Source organism: Phaethon lepturus, unplaced genomic scaffold (genome assembly GCF_000687285.1).
Source record: "Phaethon lepturus isolate BGI_N335 unplaced genomic scaffold, ASM68728v1 scaffold54983, whole genome shotgun sequence".
NCBI lineage: Eukaryota > Metazoa > Chordata > Aves > Phaethontiformes > Phaethontidae > Phaethon > Phaethon lepturus.
In genome coordinates this window covers 33957-44775 of record NW_010530891.1, presented here as the reverse complement: position 1 = coordinate 44775, position 10819 = coordinate 33957, and the positions used below count along the sequence as shown (strand labels likewise).

Genomic DNA, 10819 nt, shown 5'->3' with positions numbered 1-10819 from the left:
GAAAGAATAAGAAGTGGTCACATTTCTAAAATGCAGGTGAAGCAACCAGAGAGGTAGCAAGTAAGAAGAAATGTCAGGCAACGACAGAAATTGGGAGTTCTGCATAATAGTGGGAGATGGAAAAGTTTTAAGAGGCATCTGGAAGAGAAAATGCTCTGAGAGAGAGGAAGGAAGAGTTAAATTAGTGAAGGGAGAAGAAAAAATTAATGAAGAATTAAAAATGCCAGATGTGAAAGGGAGGCAAACCTGCATGTAGAGCTAGAGTCAGGTTTTGGATGTCTCTATGAGTACTTGTACAAAGTGGAGGTCCTGTGTGCAGACTCATTGTCCTTTGCCTCCAGCTGCAGCAGCAAACCAAAAATAGCAGATGGGCACAGACACTGAGAAAGACTAGCATTGCTAGTGGCTACAACTAACTACTTCAAAGGGATAGGCTAATGATAAAATCCTGCCGAGAGCCCAGTATTGGAGATACCCAGGAGGGGAGAGAGATCTACTGAAGGATTTACAGGAATTTGGAGTATTTTTAAATAGATGGGTTTTGCCCTACAATTTAAATACATCTGGTCTCACACCAAAGTGTAAACAGATAATTATTTCAATGGCATCAGTGGAGTGACTCCTAATCTTCTACACAGCAGATCACTCTATCACAGTTAACCAGAATTACGCCAGTGCTGCCATCCTCTAAAATGATGTTTCATTTTCCAGCATAAAAGCACAAATTCAGCTATCACATACAATTGTGATGAGGGCCTGCAGCAAAACATTTACACACGTGAAAGGCAGAGATAGAAGATATTGTAACTGGCTACTGGGAAAATTAATCCCTGAACTTGAATTAAGTCTGGCTTACTTCAAGAAGCAAGCAAAGGCCAACAGCTTTGTCTTCCAGTTAGTTTCAAGAGCAAAGAGACAGTCATCATTTTGGGAAGAGTGCCAGTCCTGATGCTACAGTATCAGCATTAGCCTATCATTCATGATGGAATATAATCAGATTAAAAGTACAAGCTATGTTAAAATAGCATGACTAAGTAATTCTCAGCACATACAATACAAACCTCTCCTTATCCTCTTCTTGTACGCTGTAGTACAAAGAAATCTTGAAAGAAGAATCTAGCCATTATGTATTGCCAGATTAAAGTGTTCAGGACAGATAAGAAATCTGACATACCTGCCTTTAAGTCCTGGGATGTAGTACATTCAAGAGCTTTGCAGAAAGACCTCAGTGAAGAAGGACTTGTCAGGCTCCAGCAGAAATGAGTGCAGAGTATCGCTAATTAGTTTGACTGCAAGCTTGGCTACCGTTATGGGGTGATTCACATTCCCTGAAGGGTCATGGTATAGCAAACCCTTAAGCTTCTGCGGTGTTTGGACACGGCACAGCAACTATTAAGTGCATTACTATTCAATGCATAACTATATTCTGCAAAGGGCATTGGTTTATGCAAACTGGATTTCGTCACTTAGTGATCAACGGCATGCTGGAAGGCTCACTCAGGATTCCCTTGCTCTGCCTCTCTCTGGGGCAACCTCTGTTTCTTCAGTTCATAATTTGTATCATGACGTCTGTTTGTTTCAGAAAGGACTCCAGAAATTTCTTTGCTGTTTCAAGGCAGAGGCCACAGATTCTAGGGGTTTATTTGAAATGTAGTTAAAATACAGCACATCTTGCTATCATACAGTGAGTATGGCTTAAGTGTAATTTGTTCACATTTCTGCCATAAACTTACTGTAACTTTGCCAGGCATCATATTCATTACTTTATGCCTTTAAACATGAGCCAAGTGAGGCTCTCATAAAGGAGTTTTTATGTTATTTTTTTATTCCAGTGTACAAAATGGAATTGCCCAATTCATGTGCACTAAAGCTATTTTTAACTAACTGAAATCCCCTTTGCTTGGACAATTCTCTGTATACAGGTATCCTCCATCATCCCTAAGTGCTATCAATACTACATCTGCAAAACCTTCTTTTAAAAATCTAATACAGCTTTGTTGGTATGAGCAAGAAAATGACTTGTAGTAGATTATTTCACAGCTGGAGCAAGACAGGATTGGGCATGAGATCATCACCTATACTCCCAAAATTTAATCCTTGATTTTCTCCCCAGACCTCGTGGTAACTTCGTAACTCAGAGACACTGACTGGCAGCCATCTAGTTTGTAAGAGAGTTAAGATTTGCCAATTCATTCCAGCTGAGATCTTCAAAGAAGCCAATAGGAACAAGCACCCGGCTGTCATTCAAAACTGGGAATTCTGGAGAAGCCAGCCTCTCTCTTCATCAGCAGATGCAAAAGCTTTCTCCTTGGACAAGCTCCATTTCAATCTGCTTGCCAAAGAAGCAGAAAAAACCTTGATTTTTTAACATAAAGTGTTTAGAGAAAAGACATGAAACTATTGTTAAACAAAGAAAATGAGGCTGCAAGACCTCACTAGGATAACAAAAATCATACAAAGATTTTCTCCTCTTGGCCTCCTTCTCCCTTCCTATTTTTCCGTCTCTACAGGAGTCAGTGGGAGTTTTATCCTTGCGAGCCCTTTCCACTTCCATCAACGCTCTTGTCTTCACAATGACTGTCTGCCTCATCATTTGTGTTTTCATTATTTACAACAGGAGAATCCTACGCTGTTCCTCTCAATTACATTTTAGAAACAAAATGTAAACATGAATATTCTGCTGTTATTTTGGGCAAAAAGAAAGCTTTGTTGTGTTGTAGGTGGTTGAATGAAAAAGAGAAGAGCAGGGGAAAAAAGAGGAGGGATAGGGAATGGAAAGAATGAAAATGTAAATAAAAAACCCTGGAAAACCTAAACGAGCCATCTTGCACGCTGTGCTGGTTTTGGCTGATCAGCAATACAGTGTGGTAAAAACAAAAAGTGAGTGTCACATTATGTGAGGATTTTTTTTTCCAAATTTTTATCTGTGCCTTGGGAGGTCCTGGACCCATTACTTAGTTTCTTCTGCCCTCCTGAAAGGGCTGCAGATCTGGCATCATGACTATATATTTACTTGGAATCTAATTGAGGCTCCTACAGTGTACGACCCTTGTTTTAAAAATAATGAATCCTTTTTCTAAGCATTGTTTAGTGTGATTTCAAGATAACAAAACTGCTTTATGAAACACATCCTCACTGAATAGGCTGAATTGTTAATTTTAATGATTCTGTTTTCTGACCACAGACAAGTTTACATATTAAATACTGCCCATGCTCAGCTAAATTTTATAAAACACATGTTTTAAACAAAAAACAACCCTGACACATCCACAACTGTGGTTTTGACACAGTTGCAACATACTGCAGGAAGCTAATTCATTACATAGCCCAGCAGAGAAAAGACCCTCCAAACCCTGGCCAAGGATTTGCTAGAGAAAGAGAGGAAACACAAAACTTTGAATCATTTGTTTGGATAATTCTGCTACCCCTTAGTTCATGCGCTAACCCTAACCCATGTTATTATACACGTGAGAGCAGCACACTAAAGCAAGCCAAAGGGATCCAGAGAGAGGGATGGAGGGCAGTGAATAACTAGGCAGGATGATATATCTAAGAGCACTTTTAACAGATGGTTGTGCATTAGTATCTTTACATTGCACACATTTCTGAACATAGCACACACACACTCCTATGTGACTGTGCAGCACCTCACATGCTCTGGGCACTGGAACACAATAAATCAGTACAATAATTTAGGCAGACAGTAGAGAATTGACTGTCACTGGTGGATCAGAGAGCACCAGAACAGAGTTAGTTATGCTGCGGAGTAACTCACATGCGGCAACACTAAGCATGCCTGTAGTAGCATGTTGCATCCTAAAAATAAAACTAAAGAAAGCCCCACAGCTTACCAGTCTAATGCCTTTGCTTCTCTTTACATCTAGTAATAAGGAAATGGCATTTTGGCAGAAAAAATCTGCACAGCAAGTCACCTCTTACAGTGGCGCAGGCTAGCAATGGCCACAAAGATCTCAGGCACATCACAAGGAAAATAGCCTACCTGACAGTGGGAGAAGCTTCTCCCACAGAGGACAGAAATTGCCTATTTGTGTTGGGAGTTTTTGCAGCAAAATCAAGTTCAAAGTCAAGTGGAGAGAAAACAGTAGCAGCAAAGCATACCGAACTGCACGTTTATCTTTGCGAATATCAACTTATTTTGTTAACTTTTTTTTTTAAAGAGATAATAAAACCTGCCCTTGGCTGCTGATGAAGGTGAAGGATGTCTCAAATGCATTAAGTGCCCAAAGAATGATGCAAATACCTTAAAATGTAATAAAGTTTTTGGCAGGTCTGTTGATCTCATAGCATTTTAATACTTACATTGTTTTGTCATTTTGGAAATCTAATAAGCATTTCTTCACCAGACACTGGTGGCTAAGGGTTCTCTGTCTTGCAGTTTGTGTTGTTATTGTAAAAAGGCTCTGAGCTACTGCTCTCCCAGGACTATACATCTTCAGTGCCAACATTTCGTACTATTTGGCCAGACAGTAATTCTTCACCAGCCTTGCTTAAAGCAGTCCTGTCCCATATTTTTTTTGCAGAAACTAGTCAGTCATTTCTGGTTTGCTGAGGTCTTCTGTCCTTTCTCTCTCCCTAGCCTCACAAGTAAACAACACAAAAAGCTGATTACATGCTCTGTCGCTGTAGCATTCATTACTTTCTGTGGCAAAGCCCTTGCATTTTAAAATATTTGCTCTATTGGAATACTGGATTAAGAAAGCCAGAGAATTAAAATCTGCCATCCTTGCATTGGGAAATATAAAAGACAGTGAGTGACTAGGGAGTCCAGGTAATAGCTTCCACTTTGAAAATGCACAGTGTTGAATTTTTACTCATTACCTTTGTCCTCTTAATATTTTTAAAAGAATACTAATTGTAATCATTATGCAAAAGTAGGTGCAAAAGTATTCAGGAAAATATTATATCTTTGCATATCACGAGTATTTTTAAAATGGAAACAGAGAACACTTATATTTTTAAGGAGAGAAAGTGTATTTTTGATAAATTGCTACAATGACAGACTATGCTTGTATTGTTCACAGTTACTTTGTGTTTATGATAGAGAGTCATCACAACTCAATCAGAGTCATGTCTGAAACGTAAATTTCAGTCTAATTGTTGTAAACAGTTGCTTAATGTAAACCAAAGTCTGATGACTCCTAACATTTTCACAACCACATTAGTTAACCACATTTTAATTACTACAGAGGGTCAACCCAACTCATAGCAGTTACTTAATATGAACTGTGGCAGGGACACAGTAAGTAGGTACATTACACTACACAGAACAGTAGTAACAGATTTCTGCCGTTCCCGTTACAGCTTAAGATTTTGCCATGCAATGATTTTCATTTAACAGGCAGTCAAAGAGAACTTGGGTGTACACAGGTTGTTTCTAATAACTAAAACGATTTAATCATTCCTGTGATACCAAAAGGGGTTTTATTAATCTCTTCTGGGCTGTTCAGCTTTTCAAACACAACCAATTTTCTGACTTGCGCACTTCTTAAAGACTTTGTTCTCTAGCACACTTAACCTCTATGAAAATCAAACCTATTACATGGAAAAAAGGGAATTGAGCCTGACATAGAACAGTTTGACATTGCTACAGTTAGCTGTGCAATAAACCCACATTAGATCAAGCGTTCTTGATTATTAGCATGCAGTGACAAAGCAGGCTATAATTGCCATGAAGTACCATCATCCAAGGTGTACAAAAATCTTTGATTTGCTTTCAAAGTGCTCTCAGTCTTTCTCGTTCCTTCCCTCTCCTCCTTCTTTCTTTCCTTTCTTCTTCCTCTCCATTCCTCCTTCTCTCCTCCCCTCCTTTATTTCTTTTAGTAATTTTCCTGGTAGTCTTCTACATGTGTACCAAAATCTTCCAATATTTGTCTCACCTGGCAGCTTTAAAGGACATCGCCATCTATGAAATTCTACTAGATACTCAGATCTTTTTTTTCCTCTCTCTCTGCCAACACAGTTTTATGATTACATATCAGACATACAGTCCTGTCATGGTTGTAGAAGGACCTGCTGAGGCCTCATCTGGAGGACTGTGTCCAGTTCTGGGCTCCCCAGTTTGAGAGAGACAGGGAACTCCTGGAGAGAGTCCAACGGAGGGCTACGAGGATGATTAAGGGACTGGAACATCTCTCATATGAGGGAAGGCTGAGAGACCTGGGGCTGTTTAGTCTGGAGCAGAGAAGGCTGGGAGGGGATCTTATCAATGCCTATAAATATCTGCAGGATGGCTGTCAGGAGGATGGAGCCAGTCTCTTTTCAGTGGTGCCCAGTGACAGGATGAGGGGCCATGGGCACAAACTGCAGTACAGGCAACGTGAGGTTGACTTCTTTACTGTGAGGGTGACGGAGCACTGGAACAGGCTGCCCAGAGAGGTTGTGCAGTCTCCTTCTCTGGAGACCTTCAAAACCTGACTGGACGCGTTCCTGTGCAACCTGCCCTGGGTGATCCTGCCTTGGCAGGGAGGTTGGACCAGAGGATCTTCAGGGGTCCCTTCCAACACCCATCATGCTGTGATTCTGTGATTCCATGACCAACATGAAGGACTGATGCATCTTTCCATATACAATTCACAACAAATAAATAAATATCTGTATGCAAACACAAGTATTTTAACACTTTCAGGCAAAGTAACTGAACCAAGCTGCCTGTAACATGAATGCTGAAAATCTGAAAGATTAATCCAACCTGCTCATTATGTGTTTCAACACATATTACAATAGTAAAGCACTCACAGGAATAATGTAACCGTGTATTTTCCAGAGAGCTTTGCAAGGCTAGATGACGGATTCTTCACTGGCTTAACAGTGTGTTTTTACAAGTTAATTTTTCATGTTATCTTTACAGCACTGACTTTTCAGGTCGTTTCACCTCTGCTACACTATACAGCAGCAGTGCCTAAAAATATTTTGTATGGAGAACACAGACGTATCACAGGTGGAGAGGAGAAGGGTGCAACAGAAGAATACCTGAGAATGCTTGGAGACCCAGTGGCGCAAGACATTTAGGACGCGATTTGTGGCTGCTCTGCGTATTATGAACTCTTTGTCGCACATGCGTTCAGAATTGTTAAATCCTGTGTGGAAAAAACATACATTAAAATTAATGGATGTAGCAAAAATTCAGATACAGTATGAATAACATGGGTAAACTGAAAGCTCATAGAACATTTATATATAATAGAAGGAAAGATGCCTATATAGACTTTCAAATATGACCATTCAGACTGCTGAAATTCTGCAAAATCAGTAGAATATAACCCTGTCCATCATAACTAACACGGACACCTCCTTGGGTCAGCATTCAGTTTTAGAAAGATGAAGAGTATTTGCCTGCATCATTAGCATCAGGTATCCCTCCAGTATGGAACAAAATAACAGTGAAAACCAGAACCAGACCAAAAATGTACAGAGCCTGTAATCAAGCAGATCACAGACAGAAAGTGAGTATGATTTAGAAAAGCGAAAGAGGTAAATTTCAGTAGTGGTAAAGAAATAGGGGAGGATAGTGGTTTAAACACAGAAGAGAAGAAGGTAAACACAAGAAATGTTCCTTCGTAAGAGCAGTATTGTATGAGCTCTACTAGTCAACAGAGACTGTTCAAATAAGCTATTTGTTTTTTTACCACCGGGGTGACAAGAAAGCGGGCAGGTATAAAGAAAACAAATTTACAACCCCAGCTGCCTGAAAAGAAAGATTTGCCAGCTGCAGCATTTCCCCACACATCTTGTAAAGACAACCTTTTTTTTTTTGTCAGCAATATTTACTTATAAAGAAATGGTTTTAAAAACAACCAAGAAAGTTTCTTCCTACATTGATACTATTGGTTCTTTGTCTTCTTATTCTGCTTTAGCTCTACCTCTACCATAAATACAATCTGTATGACAAAATAACGATTACATTATTTTAGAAATAATAAAATTATTACATTACCCCACAATTTTTTTAAAAATTGGTAACTCTGAAGATACACTTGAGAAGTTTAAATTTTTCTAAGTTCTCTTAGATTTGATCTTACACTGCGCTGTTTTCCGTTTCACACAGTGCAGAGTCCAACGAACAACTGGAAACACCCCAGCTACAGGTGATCAATACATCAATATATTTTTGGCATAAGAGCTATTCTAAAGTCCGTGTATTATTATAAATAGCAAAGGCAGATTAAACTTTTATTTATTCTGTGAAAAACCCATTGAAGATATTCTTAGACACTAGTATTAGTTTTGCTCTGCTTTTATTAAAGGCAATCCAAAAAATCCAAATCGCTGCTCTCTATTTTTTGAAAGATAAGCAGGAAAAGAAAAGTTTAACTGCAGTTTTACATTTTTTACTGCAGGTTGGGCCCTAAACCCCAAATGTATTTTCTATGCTTACATTTCATGGAATTTTTTTAAACTGTGGCTTATTACACTATAGTTGACATCTAAGATTCAATATCAAAGGAAGCTTCCTACTGAAACATCTTCAGGAGCTTCATTGCCCATAAACAGCAATGTAAACAAAATCCCTGAGGCTTTACTCAGTAAAAGGTAACCTAGGCAACATTTTGTGTCTTAATTTTCTATGCCTTTCACAGTTAACCTCTTGCAGAAGCAATTAGGCATACACATTATAAACTGTTCAATTAGCCACTTAATTGCAGCAATGAAAGTCACAATGAAAATTATATATTAAAGCAGTGGAGTCTTTAACAAGGTAGCATTAAGGAAAAGAAGTTTCAGTAAGCTGGAAGGAAAACAGAGAGAAGCCTATAGAGACAGTCTTCAGTTAGCTCCAGAAAGAATAAAAAGAGCAAGAAAGGAAAAGGTAAAACCTCCAGAGATCAATTCTATGATCCTCAGAATTTCATCAATTTTTAAGCAGTAATCAGCTTGTTGTGTCGAATAAGCAACATGTTCACTCAGATCCACATTGTCAGTGCTTAATGTTAATGTCTTGAACCTATAAGTGGAGATCTCTAGTTTTGTAAGAAAATTAACTTAGTTGAACATAGATGCAATGTGAATTTAACTCCAAGTGGGTGATTCATTGTACATCTTCAGGTACAAGACTTCAAATAAATAACTAAATCATCGAAATACATTTTTTTTGAAATAAAACTGAAAATCTATTAACTCCATTCTGACCTTCTTTTTAAATACCAAACAACTCAGATAACCAGGATGTGTTTCCTTCTTTCTTCACACAACATTTATAATTTATTGTTCTTTATAGAAATAAAAAAAGAATCCACAAGTCCTTAAGCAACATTCACTATCCAAGACTTAAATCTGCAAATTGATTTTTAAGAATATCATGTTTATGATATTTTCTTGTGGAAATGGAATGGAGTGGAATACACACTGTTCTCTGTATACTGGCTTAGCATCCTTCCATTTGGATGTCTGGCTTTACCTCAAAGTTTTCCCTCAGGATTTGTTTTGAGTAACAGTAGACCTCAGGTAGGCTGCAGATAGAGTAGCTTTGACAACAGGTCAGCAGTTACACCTTAAGCTAGAGCCAGTTATGCTGGAGAATAATACATGGAGCCCTTGGACCTTCCTGAAGCAACTGAGACTGGAGCAGGACAAAGCTACTTGTGTAGCTCCCCCCCCACAAAGGGACTTGTGTTCAGAAAAAGAAGCCTCTGCCACTATTCTTCTTCTACAATCTACCATGCTATTTCCAAGCAAAAACTTCAGCATAAACACAGAAGGAACACAGAGTAGTTCAGGACAAAGGGATTGATCATACTCCCACTTCAAAAACTGGTGACAAAGACTTGCCCTACACAGAGACAAAGATGAAGAACTGCCCCTTGTGAACACAAAGGTGTGCAAGTCATCATTGACAGGTGTGGAGAGATCTGCAGAAGCAAAGCATATAATCTCTAGGTCTATCACCAGGAGACACTGCAAAGTGTGAACCTGATGAATGGTGTTTAGCACACTGCCAGCTCTTAACTTTCCCATCCTGAACTGACTTGTAACTGAAGTGGGAGCCAGGACTGACAGCATGCAGTAGCATGGTTACCATCCACATAATTAAAATGCCCATCAGGCATAGATTAATTAGATTAGTCTCAAAATTAGAAGTTATTTAATAACTGCTACGATTCAGTACCTAAGCTTAAGTGGACTTATATGCATGATATTTTTCATTAAAATTATAGACAATAGCCACCATTTTTTGATCTATTCACCTGTGTATCAGAAGACTAAGTGTAAAGTTATACACAGATACCAGCAAATCGAGACAAAACTAATGTGTCAGCTCCCCTCCAGTCAGCATAGCAACAGCTAAAAACCCCACCATTTAAAACACTGGATTGTATCATTCTTGATACTAAGAAAATTATGTCATATTATTAACCTAAAGAAAAAGAATATTGAAGGTGAAAGCAAAAGAAATCTCAGTAGTTCTTGCAGTCACTGAATTGATCTTGTCATTAACCAAAAGGTGAAAACATATAAGAGAAAAGGTACTCAAGAACATTCAAATTGCACAGAAGAGTGGTATTAATTTCAGGATCTTACAAAACTCAGAAAAAAACAGGAAAAATGTCAACTGCAAACAAGTAGGATCAGTCAGCATTGTTACTCTTTGGTTCGCTATCTTTGATAGAAAAGTTCTGAGCAAAACACTAAAAAAACCTCAATAAAAACTTATTGCCACAGCTGCGTTAATACAGAAGCAGAAACATGCAAAATCAAGTCCTTGGCTAGCACTGGTTTTGCTCCTCCTGACTTTCAAAGCCACAAATCCTCCAATCCTGTCTAGTTTTGCAACAGGTAACAGTGGTGCTAGTCTAGCAGGAAT

At 38.6% G+C, this 10819-nt stretch overlaps 1 protein-coding gene across 1 annotated transcript in view; it reads right to left on the bottom strand.

Annotated features, from left to right (window-relative positions):
• LOC104618709 (ras-specific guanine nucleotide-releasing factor 2-like) overlaps positions 1-10819 on the bottom strand; it is a gene marked incomplete at both ends in the record, with an annotated part of 46324 nt that overhangs the window by 5443 nt on the left and 30062 nt on the right. The window contains one exon of the mRNA XM_010284379.1: positions 6991-7097. Coding sequence (XP_010282681.1) covers positions 6991-7097 — 107 coding nt within the window. The remainder of the gene's footprint in view (positions 1-6990; positions 7098-10819) is intronic.